The sequence below is a fragment of the Paramormyrops kingsleyae genome, chromosome 8 (assembly GCF_048594095.1).
Source record: "Paramormyrops kingsleyae isolate MSU_618 chromosome 8, PKINGS_0.4, whole genome shotgun sequence".
Classification (NCBI taxonomy): domain Eukaryota; kingdom Metazoa; phylum Chordata; class Actinopteri; order Osteoglossiformes; family Mormyridae; genus Paramormyrops; species Paramormyrops kingsleyae.
The window spans coordinates 22,891,206-22,918,772 of record NC_132804.1 but is presented as its reverse complement, the minus strand read 5'-3'; the positions used below and the strand labels follow the sequence as shown (position 1 = coordinate 22,918,772).

Here is a 27,567-nt window from a genome sequence, read left to right as displayed (position 1 = left end):
ATGACGGACAGAGAGGAGCTCACTGATGGACGGAATGGAAAAAAGAGTGAGAGAAAAGCAAAGGGTGATAAAGGGTTCTTACCTATCCTTCACAAAAGGGTTGACTTTGCACACCTCTGTCAAAAACAGCACAACTTCCACGTGACCTGAATACATCAACGAGAAGGTTCAGCTGAGCTTGAGTGGCAAGATAATCACTCTGCCACTAGGGGGCAAAGTTTATACATATTCATCACCAAGTGCCCAGGAACTCACCTTGAGCAGCTGCCACATGGAGAGGCGTGCGAGAGTCGTAATCTTGAAGCTCCATGTTCATTGATGACAGTGCGAACCTGCACAGAGGATTCTGTCAACCATGCCAACCTTAGTTCAAAGAAACACACGAATAAGAGGGATTTATACCGTACCTCCTCAGCGCAGACACATCGCCACTGTGCACCGCAAACATCAGGTTGACCACGGACTTGTTCTGTTTGGTCAAAGGAAACATTTGCGGTCAAACTACTTGAAGTGACACTTTACCCTTTAAAGTGCTGAATTCATCTTGAATGAATTTTTAAACAGGTGTGGCGCTTTAGCTGCCCGTCCGTTAGTTATGCTGGTAACAAATCAGTAGACAGCTTCTTTCTGCTTGAATACTCAAACATCTGTGTACACTTAATGTTAGACCAATCCAATCATATGAATTTCACTCTCTTTTGCCTCAATGTAATTCATCCATTCATTTTCCAAACGTGTGTCCAGGTTAGGGGCCTGGAGTCCCACTGCAGACAATATAAGGCAGAAAGCAGAGGTACATTGTCACTGGTCAGAAACATAAATGTACATCTGCTGAAGTTCAACTGGACCTTGAGCAGGATCTTGTTGAATGTTTCCTTTGCCGGCTCATGTGAGATTTACATGAGGTGGATCCAAGCAACTAGAGGACCATATCAATCTCATGTCTTGGACCCAACTCCCTAACTTGCTTGGACCCACCTCCTCTACAATCTGATTGGTTATCTCTCTGAACCAATTATTTTTTGTTCTGCCCTCAGAACATTTTTGTGTAATTAAAACTCCCACGAGCCCTTTGCTGCCGGGTCAATGGTGCCTCAAGAGAGCCTCATTTGAAAGGCAGCCAGCTCCTGCGTCCTTGACCGCTAAGCCACCCCTCCCATGTGTGCACATGCATGGAGGGCTTTGCACACACACCACCGAGGCCAGATTCCAAGGTGATCTGCAGGTGAGTTATGCAAGATGGCGACACAGCCCCCCCGGGACATTGTGCCACCACGCACACCCACACACTGCCCTGGACAACCCAAGGTCCCAACCCCCAATGTGAACCCCACCCTGGTCTCCTCATATCCTGTCTTAGAGCACACAAAGACTCCCAAATCACACACACCTCATCACAAATACCCCAGCATAGACCACCCACAGGATGTCAGTGAAAATCCTGACGTGACACTTTTGGTCCCCACAATGTAATACAAACCCAATCCACACACACACAGCATTGATATTTGGCTGAGAAGATGACAAAGGTGTTGACATATTCCAGAATGACATCCATGCTCATTTATAATTATAATCTAATAATTATAATCTCACCCACTCACCCAGTCATCCCCCGCCTGTCTACGTGGGTCTAACTTCTTGATGAAGTGTCTCAGGTTGTCGTAGTGGTGAAAGTTAAACACGGACACCAGCTCCTGACAGACGGGGAGTAAGCAGTCAGTGTCAGATCAGCCTGGGCTGTTACATTCCTCATGATAAGCAAACAAATGTAATAATTTCCTTCCTGCTGAGTATTAAAGTATTAAACAATGGGCATGAAATATGCATGGCCTCTTAAACACTCGTAATGTAATATGCATCGGTGGGACCCTGTACACTGTTTGCTGTTAAGTCATTTAGAGAATCAGTGTTTTTTTATTCTTGTTTACTTGAATTCTTACTTGAGTACTTCACAACCCATGAGGCAGTCTACTCAGGTTCTCAGAGAAGCAGACTCCGAGACAACCTTCTTTCACGTTTGCCTTTAAGTTCATCACTGTCTAGAACAGATGTTAGATCTCCTGGATTCCTTAGGATTGTACACTGAATGGGTTTTGTTTAAATGGTCTATAGGGGCCTTTTCAGGAAGCCTGCATCAAGATGTGACCTACAGGGTTAGATTGTGGTCTCTAGGGGTCAAGATGTGGTCTCTATGGGTCAGGATGTGCCCCCCAGGGCAAAATGTGGCCTCAAGGGGCCAGAATATGACCCCCAGTGTCACGGTATCATCTCCAGAGTCAGGATATTTTGAATAATCAACCCTAGAGATACTATACAAAGTGCATTGAAGTCCCAGCTTACATGGCAGAAGTGGATTCCACGGACGCTGTTCCCAAACTTGTCCAGAGGGGGTGACCAACACATGACTCCCATGATATTGGGCACCACCAGCAGCACTGCACCCGACACACCTGACTTGGCAGGCAATCCCACCTGTGGGACACGGCGACAGAGTGGGGAGACAATGGCGACACTGTTATTTTGTCTTTGTCTTCTTTTTTTTTTGCAGTAAATAACCCAAACATTGTATAGACACTGCAGATATACCAAGGCAGTGCTTGATTCTTGAAGGTCCTGATTCAGCCAACACCATGACCTTAAACGTCCCTCCATGTACAATGGTGCGTCTACAGGCTCCCTCTTTGTTTATATGGATTTTTAGATTTAGTTTCTGATGGGGGTGCAATGAATCACATAAGTCACGGTTTGCTACGTATCACAGTTTTTGAGTCAGGGATCAGATCATTTTTTGGATCAGAAAACTTAAAGAACAGTTCAATCGAGAAACTCCCCTGTTCAGGGGAACACAGGATTACTTTGTTCCTTACATTTTCACTGCAGCTCTGAATCCTCTGTCCACAGAGGACACCAATCTTTACCTTTTTCTATCTTATGTCTAATTGTTTATGTCTAATTTTTTTTCAGGAGATCACAAGTTATTTTCTTGAGATAGCAAGTTATTTTCTTCAGATAACAAAATAACAAAAATTGTTATCTCGGGAAACAAGAGAAAGATGATTCCACTAAAAATGCCATCGGCTAATGCAACTGAATCCGCACATTTTTCTTATGACATTCCCACCGAAAATTTAAAATAAAAAAAAATTAACCCCCCCCCCATGTGCTACACATAAGTGGGAAATTCTCCCCTGTTGTGGGAAGTGAATTTCAAGCCTCCATGTCCTCTAAGGACTTGCACAGCATTGAGATTTAGGAAATTATTACTAAAGAAACAGCAGCAGGACGATGGTATTTCACACTATTTTGGTCCAACTTTGCAAGTAAACGAAGGTTCAAATGTGAGCCAAACCGTGGGGGGTGATCCATACGCATCACAGATTAACTATGGTCTGTTGTACCCTAGTTTCTACATAGCACCTTATAAGGCTATAGACACCCTGGGACTAAGCAGTCAGGTGATTAGCAGCCTAATTCAGTTCCCCCAACACTTATTCCCAAAACTTAATACAAGATTGGGTTTTGTTTTCTGCAGAATCCTTCAAATGTCTGTTTTATTTTCACCTAAATCCCTCCCTCCACACCTCCATTCCTCCCTCGCATCCCCGGGTCACATGTTCCCCCCCCCATGTCCCTGTTCGCTGTCCAGTCTGGCACTATATGCCCCCCATCCCCTGCATTATGGATAGGTTTTTAAATCTAAAATTAAACTAATTAACCAACCAATTAAAATAACAGAGATACGAAACTGAGGAATTACCATAATAATTGTATCATGAACAGAAATTGTGATTAACACTGAACAATATCAAAAGCCAGTGGATGAAGAAGTGAAAAGATGGGCGTCACCCTAAGTGATCACGTCCTGATTGGCTGTATGTGCCCTGCTCCAGCCACTCACGTGGAAGGCGAAGTGGCCCGAGAAGTCGTACATGCCGCAGGAGTGCATGAGGCTCAGCGTGTTGCGCACCGCCTCGGTGCTCAGCACCCGTTCGCCCGTGATGGGGCAGATGCCCCCGTTAGCCAGCGTGGCGGCCATCACGCTGCCTGACTCGCAGGTCACCTCGATGGAGCACAGCTGGGGAGGGGGGAGGGGACAGAAAAAAGTCTGAACATGACACCGGAAGGAAGGCGAGCTGACACGTCAGTCTGATCCCCACACGATACTTTGGGCGACCGACTGGAACGACCAGACGGGCCTTGGCTTCGATGGGAGAACTTTGAAAACAGAGCACTAACTAACTAGAGGCTCTGACACGAAGGTCAAGAGGCAGCCGACCTCAAACAGCCTCAGACTCGCGCGGCATGGGACACCAGACGAGCCACACCATGCCGTTACTCCGGCATTAACCGTTAGGTTTCTTCATTCACCTGGAAGTAAAAGTCCAGAGCGTCGATCATGTCGGCACCAACTGGAAAGCACTGGAGAGATGGAAAAACACAAAAGAGTAAAGATGGAGCAGGGGAATGAGAGAGAGTGTCGTCTCACTAACATCACAGTCCTGTCCCAGTGCACATCCCCCCCCCCCCCCCCCCGCCTCTCCCGGAGCCAAAACAGCGGCCCACCTTTTTCTCCTTGAGGTAGTATCCAATGGCATAATTCCTGTCTCCCGTCTCCTTCTCTGACTGGAAGCTGCAGATCGATATCACCTCATTACCAGTCGTTATCATAATCATGGCCGATTCCCACACGACCCACGCGACCTCAGCCTGAAATTGCTTTATGTCATGATAATTTTCCCATAATTCTGACACTGGACGGCCCTCTATCAGTGTGCGATTTTGCAGCCGTGGGATAACTCACGTGGCATTGCTGAATCCTACATACTCCCGTCCTGCCATCTTATTGATGAAATCCATCACCTGGGAGACAGAGACCCGCATCTTAATGACTCATCCATCTGTTAAAGGGACGTGGTCACGTGACACGCAACACTGAGGCTTAATCGTGGGGCTTAAGATAAAAGATGATGAGACGTGTGAGCGAACACTAATCACAGGGTCATCGTGATGGGGGGGGGGGGGGGTTGGGGGAGGATCCATGGTCATGCTGCTATACAAAAATAGGGTAGAGTTTGCAAGAAGAGCAAAAATGCCGACTAAAGAAGCTTGATACTCACGTAGTCAAACTTGGCTGCCTTGTTTGCACCAGGCTTAAAGAAAATGGGAGGAGGAAAAAATTAATTAGCACCAAAACATGGAAGGTGGTCTCATGTAAATACCCTTTTCAGCAAAGGAAAGCGCCATGGCAACAAAGTCTACACAAAGTCATGCAGTGCTCCAAGCTGCCACAGGGGGGCAATGTCCAATCACATCGCAGTGCAGGTGGGAGAAGGTCCAGCCTGCTGCGACCAAACCGGCCATCTGCTAATGTGAGCATTAGCGGGAAAACCCGCTAATGCCCAGACACAGTTTCAGCGCCAGGCTCCAAGTTGCAGCCAAGTTGTAAACTCCTAACAATTTATAGTCTACTCGAGACTGAAACCAGACAGGCAAGGTTATCCTCACAAGAAGACATTAAGGATTGTTTGTAATGAGGGGGGCTGATATCTACGTGAAGGGATATGGAGTACGCCTCCCAGGCTGTGAGTAACACCTGCCTCTACGTGCCCCCCCTCTTATATAAAGCAGAATTTCCCCTTTTGTGGTGCATCTCTATTTAAACTTGAGGGTCGGGCTGGTCATCGAGCTGTTTGATATATTGTATTTCCATCAGATTTTTTCCCCATTATGTAACACCCCCCAACTACGTGCCCCCCACTCTCTGCTTACCACATTTTCCCTTTTGAGATACGCTATCAACACACCGTACATACATCCACTCTGAGACTCCTCTGCTATAATTGGCTGAAGTGGCCCTCAGACACACACCCTCTGGAAGGACGCCTGTGATTGGCTGGGCCAAGGCGACGCCCACCCATAACCCCCTGCTGTTCTCTCTGTCTCAGGGGAGCATGCGGCATGAGGAGAGACGAGCCTTGTTCAGCTGCCAAGGCAGATTGGGAAAGGACAGAAAAATGGGGGAAAAAGGGATGGAGGAAAAGCAGCTAGTCCGAGAGCGAAAGAGGCTCGTCCGTAGAGGAGGATGACCTTCGGAAGCCAGTCAGCAGACCCATAAACCTTGAACAGTGGAGTGTCTCATAAGAAAGTGTATAGTTCCGTGTGTCTGTGTGTGTATGTGCGCGTCTGTGTGAGTCAACACCAGCCAGCCAAAACCAGAATGTCAAAGTACTAACTATGTGCAACTCAACGCCTGGGTGGTTTATTAATGAAAAACTCAGATAACAATGGAAACAAAAACAGAAGCGTCGTTTAGCCTGCATGTTACCCAGGGGCACTACTTAAAATCTTATTTGTACGCATGATGTCCAAAGAGTCCTGTACCCTGAGCTTGATGGGACAAGCTCCAAGCTCACCACAACCTTATACTGGATAAGATGGATGAGGAGATCCAAGCTCACCACAACCTTATACTGGATAAGATGGATGAGGAGATCCAAGCTCACCACAACCTTATACTGGATAAGATGGATGAGGAGATCCAAGCTCACCACAACCTTATACTGGATAAGATGGATGAGGAGATCCAAGCTCACCACAACCTTATACTGGATAAGATGGATGAGGAGATCCAAGCTCACCACAACCTTATACTGGATAAGATGGATGAGGAGATATATACGAAATGTTTACTTCACAGCTGGTGCCTCTCCTGTTTGCTAGCTTAAGGGTTGTATCATCGCTTGCACCCTGAATTCCAGAAATTACACAACCACGACAGCAGGGGACAGGAGGACACCTAACTGAGCGCCCGTACGAGGCACTCACAAACGCATTCGGCCAATCAGAGCCGGGGGGGAGCCCCATGGGATGAGCTTTTACCTTAATAAGGGAGTTGATGACTATGGCGCCAGCGTTGACCATGGGGTTGTGGGGTTTCTCTGTGGGATTGGCAACAGCTTATCAAAACAGACAGGGGACCAAGCTCGACGTGGGAAAAAGAAATCAATAAGATACCAAACCAAACACGAGAAGTGGGTCAGCAGGCAACAAGATCAAATAAGTGGGACAGCTGCAAATGGCAGTGGCAGCAGTGTTACTGGAGTAGTCAATCATTTATGGGCAGATGCAAGAATTAACCAGATAGTGTAGTAAACAGTCTTGGTTTCAGGAAATGTGCATCACCCGTGTCTCTCATCAGTTTAGTTGAGCTTTAGTCACGTGAACAAACACCATTATTGTTGACCTTCCCATCAAGCACTTGAAGGGTTCGCCAAGCTACTAACGAGACACCAGTGCTGAGAATTCTGGGATATACGGCGACGGCATCGCTCACCTTCCTCGTCTAGGGACAGCTTATTGAACTTAAGACCACTGGGTTCCTTGCCCACGTAGTGGTGCACCTGCTCCGTGCCGGCCTCGTGCACGACAATGGCATACTCCAGAGGCTTCACGCACGACTGCAGGCAGAACGGGGTCCTGGTGTCACCCACCGAGTGCCTGCCATGCCATTGTGGGCGGTGGGGGGATAATTTAGAAAATTAACATGACTGACTGCTGTAGTTAAGAACTATCTATGAACATGGAAATATCAACAAAACACACAGTGCAACAGGTGTCATGGTGGTTAAAGTTCCGGACCTGTTGTTGTCCCCTACAGAAGAGAACCTCGAAAGACAAACTGTGAGGAAACCAGTAAATAGTGGCAAAGCAGCTAAAATATAAACCAAAACGATAGAACCAATCAATGGCAAGATAAAGGGAGAAATGGGCAGCAGATGACTCACCTCTGCCCGTCCACTGTGCACAGGGACACACCCCAGAGGTCAGGGCTAAACTTGGCCAGGTGGGGGATGTAGTCCGCTACCTGCATACAAAGTATCACATGGGATGAAACTGTCAAAGGGACCAAGGACGGAAACATCACGGCAACGGGCAGGCGTGAGGTGGAGCTCGCAGAAATACCCACCTGCCCTTCCTCCTGCCTCTGGACTTTGTGGTAGATTTTATTGATGTTGGAAACAAAGGCCTCAAAATCAGGGATGATGAATTTCTTCCGGAAGGCTTGAGTCAGGAGGACAATATTTCCACCAACACACCTGGGGCAAAGGCACCGTTATTTATACATAATTTACACGTTATTTATACGGCATGCAGCTATAGGAATCGCTCGGGGCAGGGAGGCGAACGGATCCTTGTGATGTGACGATAGGTCGGAAAAGGACAGAGTCGCGAGATGGGAAGTTTACCTGGGGTCCCCAGGGTTACAGTATTGGGTCGGAATGGGGATTAACGTGAAAGCGTGGAAAACAAAATAAGATATTTTGGTATGAAACAAAAAAAAAAAAGAAACCAAAAGCAGATGCAGAGGTGGGCGTCAAGGACAACAATCTCAGTCACGCTGAAGAGAACGAGTGCCAGAATCTAGGCGGGCACACTGAGGACAAGGGATGAAAAAAACATCAAACATCTATAGTGCCAACGACATGAGGAACAGGTGGGCATAATCAACACAATACTCCTGGCCAGACACCTGCCACCTGCTTCACAGCTACACAGTATGTGACATGGGCTATACATTAGAAGTAGCATATTGATTAAGTAGTGGCCATACAAAAAAGTGCAGCTTCAGCAAAACAAGCTTAAACAATAAAACCACTCAATACACCTGGTTGCAAGTTCTACCCATCCAACATCTCACTGGGTGCAATGCTACTGACAACATGTGGCCCCGCTAATGGCAGTTTCAACCTCGTTCCAACTAGTATGCACCGGTTTGGATGGCCGCTGCTGCATCAAAATTCTCCGAGCTATCTGGCAGTGACCACCCGTGAACCACTGATTCCAGAGTGTCCATTCGGGATGACACAGTCCTTGCTGAGACCTTCTCACATTGTAAACATGCCATTTAAATATGACTAGATGTTCCATGGACCCATATCTCCTTACATCCTCTACTTTTGTTCACTGCCAGCATGATGACACCTGTGGACAGTCAGCTGGCACAAATCACTTAACTCTCTGTTTATTTGTTGTCACTCTGCTGACACTGTTGTTTTTAATTCTACTGTTCCATGCTGCTTCAATAATTTACCATTATTACCATTGTTTACATAATCGGGCACTACTGTTTTTTTTTTATCCACTGTTGTATACAGCTCAAACTGACTGCACAGCTTGAGTCAAAAGCTGCACTGTTAGTACATGTATAGCATATCTGTTTATTTATTCATTATTGTCTTGTGTGTTTCGAGTTTCCATATGTGTAAATCCGTTTTTAAAGTCTCAGACAAACACTATTTTGTTTTATATGTCTACATACTTTGAAATGACAATGAAGTGTGACTTGGCTTGATGTATATACAGGCTTAGGTCCCCCCCCTTGTCATTTGCTGTCTGCAGTTCACACCGTGCTCCTGGGGGAATTTCTTGTCCCCTGTGCTGGTATAAGGATGGCATGACTTGACCTGGAGGGAGTCGCGTGACTCGCTGATGAAATATCATGCTGCTGCCCTGGCCAGTGTTGGGTACATATTATTAAAAACTGTCATCAGAAAAGATCTAGGCTGCTCTCCAGGGTGACATTTACAAAGGAGGCCAGAGTGGGTGAGATTTCTGTCCTCTGCCAATCACGGTTTAACCCAGTTCCTGCTGGTTCCATTATTGGTTACAGCAGGCAGTGACTGACAGTGTATGGTCAATTTCCTACTTTCTCAAAGCAGCACAACAGCCTTCCACTGCCAGGGTTAAGGGGTTTGATTACTGACCATGATTCAGTGTGTGCATGTTCTCTCCGTACTTCCTCCAGTTTACTCCCACAGTCCAAAAATATGTGGTTTTCTGAATTATTGCCTGAAATAACAGATACAGAACCACAGTAGTGTGGTACAGCTGCAGTGCTGTTTGGGCCAACAGCTTTCTCTTCAGTCCACTCAGGCCTCATGTGGGTTCCCGTCAAAACCACACCAGCTGTCGGCTATCAATCCACCCAGAGCCTTCCGCTGTCAGGCACCTTCGGACCACCGGCTCCGTCTCCACGCTCCGAACCCGCTAAAACAGGGCTCGACTCTGACCCTTTACTCGGGGAGGGCTTCCTAAATGTCGTGCTAGAAATAGCCCCTCCTTCCCTCTGAGAACCTGGGAACGACATGCAATCTCTTAAGAACGGTTCTCACTTCTGGAAGAGCTTCCGGTCCATCATGACATCACCGATGGACTCCTGCACGGCATTCCGGAGGTTCTTCATGCAGTCCCGCAGACGGGGGTCGGAGGTCAGCAGGCCGTGGCTCTTCAGTGCCTAAAAAACGATGAGGTCAGAAGCGATGAAGAAGGTACGCTCCTCCACTACCAGCTTGGTCTGCTACTTTGTCTGTTTCATGTACATGAACATATCCTCTTGGGTCTAAAAACAGATAGTTTACCAAATGTACAAGCAAAGCTTGAGTACCAGCATTGTCAGATTTGATGTTTACTGCTGTTCATTCCTATATTTCTGTATTTATGTTACTGCTCCACCCTATTTTGTCCTATACCTACTCTTCTGAAGTCTCATACTCATGCCAGAATAAGATACACTACCCAATAAAAATCCAAGACAAGTTACTCAAATTGTGCGCATTGCATACAAACCTTATGAGTGCCAAGAATGAAATGCTGATCACAAGCTTAAAGCCCACGTGGTATGAATATATCCAGAAGATATCACTGATCTCACTGATCATACGTAAGATTTCATGGATGATTACAGGACATTTCTGTAATCAAATGTTTAAGTTTTACAAATATTGTTAATATGCTCTGGGATTTTATTTTCAGGGAAACAGTCTCAATATATGCAACCAGTAAATGAAAAAACTCTATCAAACATACTTCTCCAAAAGGTCTTGGGAAAGGGTTTAGAAAAAGGGCAAAGGATGGTGTCTCTTTAAGAAAAACCGTTCCGGTAGCCCTAGGGAGGGGCCGACCCTCCCTCTATAGGGCAACCAAGATGGCCACTCCCACTACAGACCATCCCAAATCTTGACTATAATTTGAAAAATGCCTCAAACCTGTGACAGCTCACAGTGATGAGCTGGAGCAAAACAACAGGCCAGCCGTGTGGAATTGGGCACACGATGGTGGACATGTGACGTACCACCGTTTCGGATAAACTCTATTACAATCTCCAGCTCATCTATATTCGACATGCCATGTATTTATGATCACGTTTAAATAGTTATTTCTGTTTTTGTATGCCTTAAACTGCAAATGGTTCAATTTCATTCTCTGTAATTTAATAATAGACAGACCATTAAAAACGTTGTTGCCCGCAGCCAAAAATCTGCCGTCCCCATACCTCAGTAACAACCATGAATCAAGAGGCCCAGGCACACGGAGGCACACGGAGATACCGTGCAGGGCGGGGCCACCACCTAAACAGATGTCATGGCACGTGGTGTCTTTTAATAGAACTGAGGCCGGCTGGCAAATTGATAGGGTGGGGGGCACCGAGGTGGCCGGTGAAGCCTTCTCCCACCAGCCGGCCAACACACGCTGCGAAAGGTCGGCGATGGATGGCGATGGACTTTTATGTACATGGTTCTTTGATATGCCCCAATAAAAGCTGTCAGTGGACATGGACAGTTTCACAACCACTGAACCCAATCTTCCCAAGAGGCTGAAGGTCACATGGTCAGGCCGTTTTGTGTTTCACGTGCTTAATAAGGCACGGGTGATTAACACTGCTGACAATGTTGGGACTGAACGGCTCGAGAGGGCCTTGCATCGTGATACGGCAAGGCTGGCGAATTAACACGCTGGGAAACTAAAATTGCGTCCATCATTTTGGTCGGCACATGAGCATGTACAAGGGGTGGAGAAAATAACAGAAAGGCCACATGAAAAAGTACTCTGATGTAGCTGGATTATAGCTGAAAATGCTGCTACACTGGTGAGACACACAAGTAGGTGTGAGCTGTAAATGAGGTCTGATAACTCACACTTTGTTATCTGAGTTTTATAAGCAATATGAGGTTACATGGAAGCCACAGAGTCAGGGCCTGAATTACTAATGCCAAGAGAGCAAAATTATCTAATGTGTCTCAAAAATCATGACAGTATACACCGAGCATGGACAAACTGTGTTAGTGGAGAGGAATAATGGTGAAAATGTCAAAGCTCACCATCAGGATAGACAGACACTCAAAATGATAGCCATGATCTCAAAAATGACCTGAGAACCAAATCACCATGTCTGTGACCCTGTCTCCACAAAAAGCACATGCAATGAGCTACTCAGAGCAGGGATCTCTGACAGGGCTGTCATTTGGAAAACACTTGTGCGAAAGGCAGGGGTGGGTTCAGATTATTTTCAGGGGGGAGGCATGGGAGGAGCAACAATAAAACAGGCGGGGCATCTGAAGAGCAAAGGCTGTTACAACACATAGACCTAAATTTCAAAATCATTACGGCTATGACATATGACATTATGGCTATGACACCTTACTGTTCATGTGTTTATCCAGAAAGGTCATGGTAACATATATTCCACTCATTTCTTCTAATCTTTGACTAAACGAATGACACATGACCTCTTAATTTTGTTTCATTTTTCTAATAGTCTATACAATATTGTTAATATGCATACAACACAACAGAATTATGCCGTTTCCATTTTGGACACTAAACATCCTACTGAACTCCTCCATAACTATATCCCTATATCTATCAGCATACCCTGTTCTCTCATAATGTTCCCCTATTCCAAAATGATAAGGCATCCACATACTGCTAAATAAATTCTACAATAATTTCCAGAGCATTTGGATAATGGCAAACACCTTCCACGGCCTCCCCAATCACCAGATCTAAACACTGTTTAACCTTCATGGAAGCACAGAATAGATTTCAGTCTTCCCTCGTCCCTCAATGAATGGACGGCATCACTTTCTGAAGAAAGGTCCAATATTCCCTTACGCACTCTTCAGAACCTGTACGACAGCATTCCAAGAAGGAATGAAGCTGGAAATGGGTTGCCCAACTCTTTATTAGGCCCTTGATATTAACATACCATTTTGTCTGTATGTGAAAAGAATGCATCAGTTTTCGTCCAAACTCACAGAGATGAAGCGGGAAATTGGCATCCTCTCCTCTCCCTCGCTGATTGTGTAGAACAGCATGTCATCCAATTTGCGGCTGAGACCCGATCTGGCTACACTCCTGCCAGGTGACATAAATAAAGTACAATATGGCACAAACTTCCCATGAGACACGCTGATCACGGATCACAAAAACAACAGTGTTTCACAGTTACAGTGGATACACCGCAGGTTCCTGTTTAAACCTAGACACATGGCGGAAAAGGTTCGCTTTGGGGAATACAATTTAAGGAAATCAAAAATACACCACTCAGCAACAGAAGTAGATGATAAGCGCATTGATATTCCGACATAAAGCCTTTAAAGATAGTATCGTTTGTGATTTATCGAAAAGCTGAAAACTTTAAAGCGTTCATCAAAGATCGTTTGCTAAAATATGCAAAATTATTCATCGTATCGAGTTGTTAATCAGCGCGTGCCTTCAAAGCTCCATTTAAAGTTTGTTTGATTTGCAAATTGCAATAGAAGAAGAATTTTTAAGTGGAAAATTGCACAAGATGTCAGAATATATATGGCTCCTTACTCAGAAAACTGCTAGAGAAAGATTAATATAAAAACGTTTGATCCCTTCCATACGAACTTCTTTCAATATCAAACTATATGGCATTTATGTGAAATTTCGCTGAAATATAGTTTATTGGATTTTCATGCCATATCCTATATGCTTAAATCCATAATCTAAGTTTATCGCAATTCATGTGTCTCTGTCATGATAAGTTGAGCAAATGTATTATTGATTTCCCTCTGGGGTTTGGAATTAACTTGCCGCTATATGGATTATTTAACACAAACAACTTAGAAGTTTCCAGAAAACACTTACTCGTGGCAATGCGTCTGGTCCCGGTCCAAACCAACTTGTTCCTTAGTTAAATTATTCTGAGGTGCCGAACAATACAATCGGCTCCCTAAAATTCTGTTTTCAAACCGATGCAAAACTTTTCTTGACGCATCTTTTACCAGCAACTCTAAAACCCCCAAGTTAGTAACACGAATGGATTTCAAAGAATACATATTTTTTTGGTTCAGAATAAGCAGCTACTAATAAATAAACTTAAAATAAATGTACAGTATGGTTCAGCTGCCTGGATAAATCCAAATGCAATCGCGAAAACACAGTTTAAGTATCTTAATTCCAGCTGCGTCCTGCCGCGGCTCCGTACTGCCAGGACTGCGCGACTGTCCCAAGCACGCGGCAGAGGTCGCTAAGTGCTGCGCTCACGTGGAAGTGGCAGCAAGCTAATAAAGCAACCAATGAGAAAAACAAACCAAGCTAACATAGATCATTCATTGACAAGTATTTGCTGAAATTTCAGCCATAGGTTGTTTGCCTAAAATATCACACATGATCAAAGTACTTCTGCGAAGTTCCGTTGACGTTCGCATGAATTTGCCAAATATATAAATGGTTCATGTATGCTTTCGGGAATTGTATTTGATGCTCATTAACTACCGCGTTAAAAAAGTAACTTATGAAGGAGAGCAAAAGCAGACCATTTCACAAACCGTACTTCCGGTTTACTTGGAAGTGAACAATTATATAGGTCTACTTGTCATGCCCTGTTTAAGCTTAGAACAACAGTAGACGCAGATAATAGTTTGACTATTAATTTTTTTCTAAGTAGCCTAAGTCTATTAAGATGTGCTATTTTTCTCTCTCTGGCTTATGTGTCAACATGTATGGATTATATATTTTAAAACTCTTGTGACAGCTATTGCTGTATCACTTTTTGGTGTCTGGTCTTTTAATGTTTATTGATTTATGTTCTATGTGCTGCACATTACAATATAAGGAAACTGACAGTATTTCACATACAGGACTTATTACAGGTCACTCATCAAATACTGGTTGATCCAATTTACCCTTCAATCAACCCTTTCTGCAGAGTCCTTCAGTGATGTAACTCAGCCCATTCAGAAGGAGTGGGTACACGTCACACCTGTCGTGATTTACAAATTTTACCAAATACTGAGATTGAGACAAAGCAAATTAGCCTATTTGCTTGTATAACATATAACAACCTATGTATGTCTTGGATAGCAGGTCACAAAAAGTGCAGTTAAACGATTAAGCACAAGCACAAACACACACTACTTCTTGTATTTGTGACTTCAGTGTGACCTAGTGCCAAACCTAAGTGACAAGCAATGATGACTAACTCACCTATATAAAAGCACAGAGACATTCAATCACCCCCCTAATGCATTCACTAACCAAACATAGGAGATGACACAAAACGAGTGCAGCACGAAATCCAAGGCAAGAAGCTTCTCAGAAAGTTTCAGCGGGCAGCAATTCCTCCGGGGCAGTTCTCCTTCATGCAGACTGTTCACCGGGGCACAAAGGACCCCAATAGTTGGTTTACCCTTTTTTTTCCTCCTCCACTTCTCCCCAATGGTGGGGAAAACAGTCCTGCCTCCTTGTTGGGGCAATTAATGGCCGCCAGCTGCAACCAGTTGCTCATTGTAGTGGTCAAATGTGAAGAAATCAATGTTAGCATAGACCCACGTGGCACTGGTCACCCCCTGCTGGTGCAGATTCCACATGGACCATCGTGTCACAGTATACATACTATACAGATACTTGTTATACATAGAAGAATCACATGCAGTAATGTAATTTTAGCAATAAAAAACTGATCTGATACTTCTACCCAAAGCAACAGAGTTAGGAGGATATATACTGTATATATATATATGCCCACTGGGATTCAAAGTTATCACTCTTATTAGGTTGTGTTACTGTACATTATCGGCATAATACTCTACTGAGGGAGCTACAGGAACTCTTAAGCACAACTGCTTGCAAACCCTATATCTGGATTATGCTTCATATAAATTTATCAAACCTTTCTGTTGGATGGTCTGAATTTTCAACTCATTATCAAAAAACACTGAATTTCGTACTCTTCATTTTTTTGTTGGACCTTCTGGAATGTTTAGAATTATCAGCATGCTGCTGTTCCCATGAGGGCCTCCTGCTCCGCCTATCAGTATGTTGGTCACGGCTCTTTCAGCATTGGTGAGTCTTCCAGGTTGACAGGCTGAAGATCAGCCTCGAATCAAAATGCTCTTACCCCTGATATTTGGGATAAGATTGTACATTGTTTCTTTTGGCCAAAAAGAAACTAAATTTTCACCTATTCAGAGAGTATTTCTGCAAAAAATATCCTTCAAGGGAATGGAGGAGTAATTTAGATTTTTGCGAGCAAATCTTTTGTGCTGGCTAACCTCCCATGAATGCAATCTCCACACAGCTTGTGTGGTAGTAAGGCAACAACATGGATACCAGAAGCACCAAGGTAGGTCTGGAGGCTCTCAGATGTAGTCCTGTGGTTCCTTTAGACGGCTTTACCCTGTAGTATTTTTCTTACTGATATTAGTCATAGATTTTCAAAATTTGTAAGGTACTGGTCTTTAGGTGGACAGAGGAATCGGAAAATGCCAAGCAGATTAGAATTTAGTGATGATACACAACAACAAAATGTGTCCATTTAACCCATATGTTACATAGCAGGGGGCAGCTAATTCAGCACCCGGGGAGCAGTGCTTGGGGGTGGTACCTTGCTCAGGGTACCCCAGGGGTGCCTTGCTGGTTGGGGATTTGAACCAGCAATCATTCAATTACAAGTGCACATCCCTAACCATTAAGACACCACTGTCCACAAGGCGAGTCCTTCTGTCCACTCTCTCTCAAGTCCTCTGAGATTTCTTTAACTCATGACCCAGTGTATGGCACCACTATGCACAAGTAAAAGCAAACTAACTTTTTTTCCATTCCCATGCTGATTAGCGCTATTAGTGGTTAACTTCTGATTTGCAAACATCGTTTTTTATTACTTCAGTGTCTGAGATACAAGACCTTGTAGAATACCCATTTGCTTTAACTCCTCTAAACACAGAATGGATGGACACACAAAACTTTATTTTAAGAAAGTAAACACTGATTATGATCAAACAATGATATTATAATGGAAATGTGACATTTCTAGAATTTGAGGAGGGGTTCCGATATGTTCTTACAAGCAAGGCCTGGTATTAATGGATTTGTACTCAACAAACGATGAGTTTCATTGGAAACAAGGCTTGGGTTTTAAAGGCATAGAACGTACCCACAAATGGCTTTGGCTGTTTATGTCCGTGTGTGTGTGTGCATGTGCTCAATGGAGAGCAGGGCTGGAAAGAATATTTTTTCACTACACAGATGGCACAGTGAAGCATTTTGACATCTATATGACACCATTGCAATTCAGAAATATGCAACAGTAATAATAATGTGGATTTTACTCATGGGTCTTTGTAATGTTACAGAACTGTATTCAATGCAGTTTCACAATCGCTATATGTCTCTGGTTAATCATGGAACACACCAAGCCGATTTTTGGCCCTCGAAAGCTGGTGAGCTTTCAGTGAGAGTCAGTGACTCCCTGTTGCGGCGGAGTGTGTCGCGTAGTTGAATGCGTTGGCGCCGTTTTGGCTGATTCAGCACGTTGAAAGGCAAAGCTAGGTGGTGAAACTGAGCTCTCTGATTGGGCTGTATGTCAGCCGTCACCCTTAGTCATGATAGTGTGTTCCAGTGAAAATTTCCACAATTGAAAGGAGCCGATCCTATGTCTGTTTTGGCCGGCGCCATTTCTTTTTTTGCTGTCAGCTTGGTGTGTGCCCAGATTTAATTTGCGTCCTTAAACACTGTGAGCGGGACGGGGCATCATCATTTTGAGCACGGAGTCAAGGACAAAGGTGGGGGTGTAGGACAGCGGGATCCAGACCAGCTTGGCGTCCCAGCCGGCGCTGTAGCGGGTGCGGGGGTAGCGTGCCATCAGGGCATGTTCCATGCAGTTCGTCACCTTGCTCAGGTCCGGGTCACACAAATTGTTCATGATCAGCCGCTGGAGCTTGATGTCTAGAGGTGTGTTCGTTTCAGGGCCAGGTGGCAAGATGTGGGAAAAGCAGAAAGTATGGTTAGAGAAGAGTACATCTATCCATCTTCTCATCGCTTATCCTGGTCAGGGGGTGGCCTGGAGCTTTATCCCGGAGAGCACAGGGCATGAGGCAAAGGGACACCCTGGGTGGGATTCCAGTCATAATAGGGCACACGCACAGTTACAAGCTGTGGGCAATTTAGAGACACCGATTAGCCTAATGCATCCATTTGGGCTACGGGAGGAGAGACAGGAGCATTCAGCAAAAACCAGTTCAAGACAAGGAGAACACGCAGACACACACACACACACACACACCCTTTTCAGCAGAAGCCCCTTGGTTTCAGCTCAGGTAAGCCTGTGCATTAAAGTGCCCCTGAACATGGAGCAGGCAGGCAGGTAGGCTGGGTCACCCCGGGGGATCCCGACCCAGCTCTGCCTCTGGGACTAAACCCCAGCTGGCGGTAACTACCTAAAGCTGGTGGCCCTATGTACTGTAGCTGAACTACACAAGTGTGTTAGCCTGGAATTATAGGCTAAGACCACTTACAGTATGGGGTCACTGTGAACTTGATGATCGCAGATACTGTAGAATGAAATAAAACAGGTTCCGCTGCATTACAGTTTTGCATTTTTCAAAAAATATCATTATTTTGTTATTTTTAACATTTTTTTATCCAAAATGGCTACATGCCCATTTATGCAGCTGGATATTTTTAGTGGATGAATTCAGGCGAAGTGCTTTGCTTAAGGGAACTACAGCAAGGGATCCTCCTGGGACTGGACCCAGCAACCTTCAGGTTACAATACCATGACTTTAGGTCATTAGTTCGAACCTCAAGAGGTGCCGCTCCTGTAGCGTGAGAAAGGCACTTAACCTTAAGTACTCCTGGAAGCATAGTGGCATAGGTGGGTAGCATGGTGATGAACATTATAGCCTCACCCCCCCCCCAGGGTTGTGGACCTGATTCTTGCCCACAGACCGAGTCATTCTGTATATGGAATTCACAGGTTATCCACAGGGTCTGATGAGTTTACTTCCTGTAATCCAAAGACATATGGTTATGTGAATTTCTGTCTCTAGAACTACTCACAGTGTGTGACTGTATGTAAGAATGTGTTAACTATGATTATACAGACAGTACACTGTAACTGGTATAGACAGATAAATATATTTTATTGACTTGAAGTAGGATATACTGCCACCATGCTACATGAAAACGCATTGCAGCCTGCACTGGCAGTACAAAAGCAAGTATTTATACCTAAAATGAGTAGAACTGCTGATTATCGTACGCTTGGTTGTACTTGGCCTGGTCATTGGTTAGGTAGCCTGTCACTCAGAATACTGCCCAATCGCAGTAAGTGGGAATGAGTGTGCACCCAGAGAGGGCTGCAAAGAGAAAGGAGACCCAGCAGCACTTCTTGACACATTGTGTGGGATTAGCCAATGGATGAAGATGCTTATCACAGCTTATCACAGCAGAGAAAATTACACTAGCTAATATGGACTGATAGAAAGTCCTGTATCCTTCCTAATATGTCCCCTGCCTCATGGCCTGTGCTTTCAGGGACAGGAATCAGCCAAAACATGACCCTGCTCTGGAAAAGTAGTCATGGATGATGGATGAACAGACTAAAAAGTATCTTTAAATAAAACAAAAAGCTGCAATTAATTCAGCAAATGCAACTGCTATCAAACTAATTCTCCATCCTGAGTTTGAGGGAGAAGCTCCGTCGAAGGGAAACGGACCCTGAAGCAGACTCACAATCGTCGAAGTACTTATCCCCGTAGCTCTCGCGCACCTCGGCGCTCAGCTGGCCCCACAGGCGGTGCAGTTCCCGTTCCAGAGGCTCCAGGCTGGTTATGGCCGTCTTGAAGAACCCCGGCTCAATGATACACACCTTGACACCAAAGTAGTGAATGTCCCGCCTGCGAAAAGGAAGATCTGGAGTTTCCAAACTGACCTATCTACCACTGGTATTTAATTTCATCTATATTAGTAGGTAATTCAAACTGAAGATCTCTTTCAAGCATAAACATCTTCAAGAAAACAGTCCGAAGCCTGCCTTGTGGCTATATCAATAATATAACATTACTGTTCAACAGATGAACACAAAAGGTCAACACAGTAAAAGTTGAAATTCATCTCCTTTTAATTTTAAGTATGAATATCAGACACACATGTGCAGCCAAGCTTGTTAACCTGTCACTCTTAAACCGGACTGGACCATAACAGACACTGAAATTCACTTTAACTGAGCCTAAGAGCATGCAAGTGAAAACATGTAAGAGGTGACTGCAAATTAAATCTTTGTGTTGTTTCAAAATAAGAAATTGCCCTTATGAGGATGTATCTGCAAGGTCAGGTTTTCTGGGGAAATTTAGCCTGGAAGCCACCCTCAGGAAAACAAACAAACACAGAAACAGGTAAGAAACAGACAAACAAACACAGACTTTATGATGAATAATGTCTTGAATGGGGATGTAAATAACCTGAGGCAATCGGAGAAGCACTCCACCCCGAACTTGGACATGCAGTATCCGCCGCCATTGGCCCCTACCCTGCCCAGAACGGAGGCCACGTTGACCAGGCGGCCGCGGGCACGCTTCACCAGCGGCAGAAAGGCCAGCGTCACCTCGATGACACCCATCATGTTGACTCGCAGTGTGCTTTGGAAGTCCTCCACCTGCATCCACTCTGTGGGGCCCATGGGAACGGAGCGGCCCGCGTTGTTAACCAGGCCCCACAGCCCTGCGAGACCAAGCCTGCGGTTGAGTCCCACTCACCAGAAGCTTGTGGGGTCAATCAGGGTATTTCTGCATTACAAACTATGGGATATCGTTTGTAGGCAATCACAGCGAGGAAGAAATCAAAGGGGGGCTGGGGCAGATTATCTTGTCTACTGGGTTGATCTGCCAGATTTAATAAGTTTAATCATTCATTTTTTTCCCCAAGATGGGGTACTGATTTTGCAGGGACCCTAGACCATAGCCTAGTATTGCCTATGCATTAACCAGCCCCTAGCTGAGGTGGATGGTTATAAAATACACTATAATACACAGTATATACAGAAAGCATTTCTTCACAAATTCTGGAGATGGGGTACGTTCCTAGTGGTGTAGTGGAAGTTTGGTCCTTAGATTTATTTAGTCATCAGTAGATAAAATCCTATGTTATATCATTTTAAATATCCACAGTAGCAATCAGGCATTTATAGTATTTCATGCTATCTTGTATTATTTTGTTCTTATCTCTTGTTGATATAAATGTACTGCCAGAGACAGAAGTGAAGGACATTGAGTAAAATGTTAGTGGTTCAAGTCCTAGTAGGACCCCTGCTGTAGGAGCCATGAGCAGGGAACTGGTCCGAGTCATTCTGCCCGGATTAATCGGCCCCATTAGTCATAACTGTGCTGCCCTCTCACCTTTGTCCCCGACCTCCTCCTTGGCCCACTCCGCCGCGCGCCGCACCGACTCGCTGTCCGTCACGTCCAGCAGGCAGGTCCTGAGGTTGGGCCCGGTGGCGTGGCGTAGCTCGCTGGCCCCCGCCTCCGTCAGGCAGCCGGCCAGCACGCGGAAACCACGGCGCTCCAGCCTCTTGCACAGCAGGTTCCCGAAGCCCGAGTCGCAGCCCGTGACGAAGACGTGCCTCTGCTCCACGTCCGAGATCAGCAGGCGGTCCCTCCACAGCCAGAGCAGCACCCAGGCGACCAGGACAGCTGCCAGCCCAAACGTCCAGGCGTCCTCCATGCTGTCTGTATGCTGTTTCCCGACTCATTATGTGTGAACATATATATACAGTGTGGCTAAGACAGAATAAACCCTGTATCTCTGTCTGCCTGGGATGGGTCCATAACACAGACAGACAGACAGATACGGATCAGAGCATGAGGTCAGCCATTTTTTCCCGCTGCCCCTGGAGTAGTTTTTGTTTTTTTTATGTAATATTGTACTTCAGACTTTAATTAAATGGGTCAGCTACATATTCGAAATGCGTTTCATGAGCTCTGCTAAGACAATTAGCCACAATTTTGTATATGTACTTTTGTTCTATATAGTGGTGTACCCAGGATGAGGCCACAATACCAGACATGACCACACGATGGAGCCCTCGGTTCAGTGAATATGCTGTGCGTCTTTGACACTGGGCAGCATAGTGAAAGCTCTGCGTGTATCACTGTCACTTCACATCACCATTTTTGGCAGTTTGAATGGCATCCATTATCTGTGTGCAAGGATGCATGTCCTCTCTGTGTTGGGTGAGTTTCCTTTGGACAGACAGTCTGAAAACATGTGATTACGTGAACTGCTTTCGTAAAGTGCTTATTGGGGGTGTTCAGCGTGCTGTACTGGGGTAAATCTAGGATGCGCTGCTGTCTAGGATAGACTCCAACTGTGACCAGGATAAGATAGATATATCAAGCTGACCTAGAATGAACGAGAGAAACACCCAAACTTCCACTGAATTTTTTAGTTAGCAGGTATTATAAGTAGGTTTTAAACATTGGAGACTGTTGCAAGATACGAATGATTATCTGTGAGGATTCTCAACAGACAGCAGTTTGTCTGCTGCAGGAACACTGCTATTACAAAACATCACTGCCTAGCATTACTTACTGGCAATATTACTGACATTTAATATTGTTTTCTTTAATGGTTTGAGGCACATTTTGCTCTCATTTTGGGGTCTTTGTGTTATTTTCCATGACCTTTTGTCATGCGGTAGCATGAGTTTCTCTGCTTGCCCTTGGACCATTTACTTTTGTCTTGTGTAAAAACCCCGCCCTACCCCCCCAGCCCCTTCCCTTCATCTCCTGGCTTCTACTCTGCCTTTTAATACTGTATAACATTCACAGCTCTTATTTTGGTTCATGATGCTTTTCTTAATCAGGTTTAATTCGAGCCATGATGCTGCTGGCAAATCTTCGTTATTCATCAACAACAATTCTGAGAATGCCACTGTCTGAAGATATTCCTGAGCAGAAGTTAATTGCAATATTGCTTTTGTCTTTTGATTCTCTTGGGAAAATCCACTCGTGTTCCCTAATCACTTAAAACATTCTTTCTAATATCCAATAAAATTAGACATCTAGATACAATGTCTTAATCAATGTCCTCATAATACGCAAGGTGACAGCAGCAGTGGTCCGATGGTGACAAATGTTAAAGAAAGCCCATGAGATATGCTAGAATTAGTCTCTTATGAAACACAACAGGACCCTGGGGCTAAGATGAAGGGATACAGAGGCTCATTATTTCCAGGAAAATTCAAAAGCCTTAGTTCTAAAGCCGTAAGCTTCTTGGGGCCCAAAACCTAATACTAGCATCTAAGATTATAAGCATGCAATCGAGTGCAGGGCTCTGCCCCTCACACACTCGCAATACATCCACCCAGCCATGTTCTATACCCGCAAGACATGAAAATAAAAAATAAACACAAGCAGCCTGAGAGGAAAAACACAAATGAAAATTAATGGCAAACAAGTTCTAAGGCTTCAGTACTTGTCAATACCTGCAAACAATACAGATACACAAAGACTGTCCTCTAATTACCTGAAAACATTCGTCAGCCCCCACTGACCTCAATTTTGCACAGCACAGCAGGAAAGGGGACTGTTCCCATCGCCTGAAGGTTGCAGGTTCAATTTCATGGCGGACAGAATAATCTTATCAACACTGGGCTATTGATTAACCAACTGCTGTAGTCATGGGGAGAGGGGGGTGTCTGCATGATGCTTTGGGTAAAAGTGTCTCCTAAATGTAACATAAGAGAGTTATCTCCATTTTCACAGGGACTGACCTCTGCTAATTTTTACGGATGTTTACAGTCAATCACAGGGTTAGACTTCTAAAAGAAATTGATTATGCAGTGCATGTTAACATACTTGCAAATGTAACGATACCATTATTTTATATTGTATGCTCTATTTGTACCCATTGGCAACTTCTAAAACGTGAATAAGAAGCATAAGATTGTTTTTTGGAAAGTGAAGTCAGTTGTGAAATGCCTGTCATCAATATAGCGAAACAGCCGTGAGTTCGAGTCGAGAAGAGAGGGGGCAGCATTGAGCAGCTCCTCGGTACTCAGGATTTTTATAGCGATCGCCCATAAGATGGAATAAATAAGGCGCGTTGCTGAAGACGTGAGTAACCTGCAGTAATCAAGGAAATGTCCAAAAAGTTAGTAAGGTAGTAAAGTAATCAGCATCTCTTCCGATGAGTGCTAGGGATTGATTATGGTTTCTCGGATGGACCTGAACGAATTTCAGTTTCCCCCAAAACCAACGGAAACTATTCTTCTGAAATTCTTCGCCATTCTTTGTGCTATTAAGCAGTTTCCGGTAACAAATCGCATAGATAAAGGGATATAAATTTTCTTTAACATGTTAGCAATTTAACCTATACACATATGCATATCATGAAAGCAAAAAACGAAAATATAAGTGAATGATTTGGAACTAGTAATTTTTGTTGGTCTTTGCAGACATATATGTGGAACCAGATAAACTGACGAATCGACTATGGGAAAATAAAAGCAGCGCAACATTACTGGTTAATTTCTCCCGTTTTTGAGGAATGAGACAAGATCGGCACTACATGTCGCTGTTTTTTTTTTGTTTGTTTTAGTAAGGGAGACGTACAGAGGTCGTGACAGTACACGATAGTTTCTCTGTGTGTGGATTACTCTCATCCGGACTGAGAATAACAGGGATTCCTGAAGATGCGCATCTCTTCTCTGTATATGTACTTTTGTCACGTACACACATACACCCGTTTTAAACAACTGTTTTGTACATGAAGCCTTCGAATACCACTATTTATCAAAAAATATGTTGTTGTCTAGGTTAAAAACATACCGCCTTGCTAACTGGTGTTTGCAGGGCTGCCAACTTCGGTCAGCTGGCTGGCGTGAAAATTTCAATTAGACTACTCGTCTGCACACGCATTTAAATGTAACTAACAGCTTTATTACCCTGTAAATAATCTGTAGGGTTTGCAAACTACCCAAAGGCTTTTGATGCAGATAATTTTAGGTTTATGATAGAATAATACAGTTTTGTCGTAATATTTCTCGTTTGAGCGTCAATCTGAAAGGTGATGCCACATGCGTGAATTGGCAACTCTGTATCTGAATGTTTGTCACACTGATATGTCCTACCTACCTTAGACCTGTCACCGCAAGACTGAAAACTAAAACTGAAGGTAAATAAAATCTAAACGAAAAAAACAAAACTAAAACTACATGCATCTAAACTGAAATTGAAAACACAAAAACTGAATAAAAAAAAATAAAAACTAGGAGAATTTGAAAACAATAGTCCTGCTCATGGCAACTAAACAGCACACTCTCATCTAAACCTTGACAATTAATTTAAAAACATACCTTTTTCTTTTTGTTCACTGTTTCAGATGAAATCCACCTTGATCTTCCCTTTCTTCAGGATCCCCCCGACTCTAGATTTGTTTCGGCAGCCTCACTGTCTGACCGCCTATAGCTATGTAAGACAAATCTGTTATTTATAATCCGCAATGTCTGCGCCTGCGTGCGTAAAAGGGTAGTTTGATAACCAAAACAAGGGGGTGAGGCGCGTACAGAGTCCAAAATGAAATGTATGTATTCGTTAATTTAGAATCATTTCAGTTTTCCAGATATTACGGCAATACCGTATACATATTATCGACGGGGGGGGATTTGCTGACCGGGGCTAGAGGGCGGTGGTAAAATTTGGGGCGAGGTTGCAGCAGTAAAAACTTCTTAGCACCGCTGAAAATGGGAAGGACAGATTTCCGGTACATTGCGCAACATTTGCGGGTGTCAGCCTAGGGAGCAGCTGTCAATTTGCGGGAGACTCCCGGAACTTCCGGGAGAGGTGGGATGGCTGCCTTCTGAACGTCGTATTTTTTGTGCGTTCATTAGTCTTGGGTAAATCCAGACGTACCATGCAGACATGCATAATCAAAGTGCACAGGCGAACAGCTACAGACAGAAAGCCATCCAGCCGTGACACGACTGCTCCTCATCCTTCAGTGTGCCTGCAGGCAACCTGGTCCTGAAATGGCCTTATAAAATACTCACAGGCACAGCCTTCTTTTAAAAGTTTCAATGCATAGTATAAAGTATATGGTTGGCAGCAATCTACGTTAGACTTTAATTAGCTGTGAGTAGGGAATTTTAACTTTAATGAAATTAAACATGCACAATAAACATTTATCGTGATATTTCTTTGTTTTTCGACAAAACCAAGTAAGATAGTTGGATTACGATTGTGGGCTTCAATGTTAAAATGGCAACGTGGATCAGAACCTAACACTGCTAGACATAAGACAGAAGGGGAATCAGGTCTCGTTACTACAGGCCTATGAAGGCAGTAAAGCACGATACAAAAAAGTACCCAGAATCTCCTCCGTATTTTCCAAAAGCTCTTTGTCTTACAGGTAAAAACATAAAAATAAACTAGAGCAAACCCAAAACTCGAAATCTCACGTCCTGTCTATTTTCCATGGTTACGTACAACCCGGATAGGGATTTTCCAGGAGAGCAACGATATCAGAACAGTTTTATAGCCCCAGCACGACGGCATGGCATTTGTAGCTGCTGGTCGAATGATCCTTTATGTAATTAAGTATTACATCATGTTTGCAAAACACACTTGTAAACCGTACGCAGCATTGAGCACCCATAGCAACTTACATCACGTGATAATAAATTCTGGTGCTTGAGCTAGCAGTTGACCTGTTATTAAATAAATCCAACTGTTATGGAATGGATATTTGAATTACTCCTTAAAATATATATCGTAACTTGATAGAAATTCATGGAACATGATAATGTCAAGAAGTGTTGGTTTTAATTGGGCTTTATAGTGCTAATGATTCTCGGTTTACCTCCGCGGAATCGCTGCAAGAAGTTAAGCAAGTAAATAATACATACATATGATTTCTGAAACATTAATAGACTGGGTGTCCACTGCTTTATGCTTCCTGAATAGGCTCCAATTGCCCGTTGTAATCCATCACCCAACCCCCGGTACAAACTGACGGTGCTGACGGTACAAAATGTACCTTGTTGAATGAAAATGTTTTCGGAAATTTCCAAAAATGGTGACTCATGATCTTCAAATTGTGTCTGACTAGATGAACATTGTTTAAAGTTGTTCCAAGTGAGTGATAGATTCAATAAATAACTTTCAGCAATTTGTTCTAAGAACGTTTTGTATAGTGTTTTATTTATTTATTATGTTTATTATTTATTTTTTAAAAGGTGGGGATTGTACCACTACGTCTATTGAGATGGGCCCTTCCATTACTTATTTTTGTAACATATACATTATTTTCATTTTAATATTTTTGGAGCTATGTCCAAGAAATGTGCTATAGCATAATTATTACCCCCCAGGGAGAATATGAAAGTTTAATGTACAAAATTTGAGAAATTTGAGAACTTTAAGAAAATAAAACTATATTCTGCTATTTTAAAAATCTGTATATTGCTATTTTTAGAAAAAA

The 27,567-nt window shown here is 43.9% G+C and overlaps 2 protein-coding genes across 7 annotated transcripts in view; both read right to left on the bottom strand.

Moving 5' to 3' along the window:
* Positions 1-14,350, bottom strand: part of gls2b (glutaminase 2b (liver, mitochondrial)) — a 15,788-nt gene extending 1,438 nt beyond the window's left edge. The window contains exons 1-17 of the mRNA XM_023795439.2: positions 13,957-14,350; positions 13,098-13,197; positions 10,176-10,297; positions 7,970-8,099; positions 7,788-7,867; positions 7,337-7,500; positions 6,883-6,941; positions 5,121-5,153; positions 4,805-4,863; positions 4,567-4,633; positions 4,372-4,422; positions 3,902-4,078; positions 2,344-2,475; positions 1,605-1,697; positions 408-469; positions 256-332; positions 83-146 (exon numbers count right to left, since the gene is read on the bottom strand). Of these exons, the coding sequence (XP_023651207.1) occupies positions 83-146; positions 256-332; positions 408-469; positions 1,605-1,697; positions 2,344-2,475; positions 3,902-4,078; positions 4,372-4,422; positions 4,567-4,633; positions 4,805-4,863; positions 5,121-5,153; positions 6,883-6,941; positions 7,337-7,500; positions 7,788-7,867; positions 7,970-8,099; positions 10,176-10,297; positions 13,098-13,197; positions 13,957-14,147 (1,661 nt within the window). The 5' untranslated portion in view covers positions 14,148-14,350. The remainder of the gene's footprint in view (positions 1-82; positions 147-255; positions 333-407; positions 470-1,604; positions 1,698-2,343; positions 2,476-3,901; positions 4,079-4,371; positions 4,423-4,566; positions 4,634-4,804; positions 4,864-5,120; positions 5,154-6,882; positions 6,942-7,336; positions 7,501-7,787; positions 7,868-7,969; positions 8,100-10,175; positions 10,298-13,097; positions 13,198-13,956) is intronic.
* A 2,687-nt stretch (positions 14,351-17,037) lies between these two features.
* Positions 17,038-27,425, bottom strand: rdh5 (retinol dehydrogenase 5 (11-cis/9-cis)). 6 transcript variants are annotated; one of them, XM_023795359.2, is made up of 6 exons: positions 25,762-27,425; positions 25,445-25,556; positions 21,486-21,833; positions 20,553-20,811; positions 19,825-19,988; positions 17,038-18,036 (listed from the first exon to the last, which is right to left on the bottom strand). In XM_023795359.2, exons 3-6 carry the CDS (start codon positions 21,808-21,810, stop codon positions 17,816-17,818), a joined length of 969 nt encoding a protein of 322 aa, XP_023651127.1. In that variant the 5' UTR covers positions 21,811-21,833; positions 25,445-25,556; positions 25,762-27,425; the 3' UTR covers positions 17,038-17,815. The 6 variants fall into 6 exon arrangements, with proteins under 6 accessions (XP_023651127.1, XP_023651130.1, XP_023651128.1 ...); XM_023795362.2 differs by having other exon boundaries at positions 21,486-21,822; XM_023795360.1 differs by lacking the exon at positions 25,762-27,425 and adding an exon at positions 25,726-25,744.
* Between the last annotated feature and the right edge of the window lie 142 nt (positions 27,426-27,567).

What these genes read in the sequence shown, in the direction of transcription:
- rdh5 (XM_023795359.2), bottom strand. Translation starts at nt 21,810, where the DNA reads ATGGAGGACGCCTGGACGTTTGGGCTGGCAGCTGTCCTGGTCGCCTGG. An exon ending in GGAGGAGGTCGGGGACAAAG is followed by an intron (nt 20,812 to 21,485) that starts GTGAGAGGGCAG and finishes TTGGTCTCGCAG; the next exon opens with GGCTGTGGGGCCTGGTTAAC. An exon ending in GGATAAGTACTTCGACGATT is followed by an intron (nt 18,037 to 19,824) that starts GTGAGTCTGCTT and finishes ACACACCTCTAG; the next exon opens with ACATCAAGCTCCAGCGGCTG.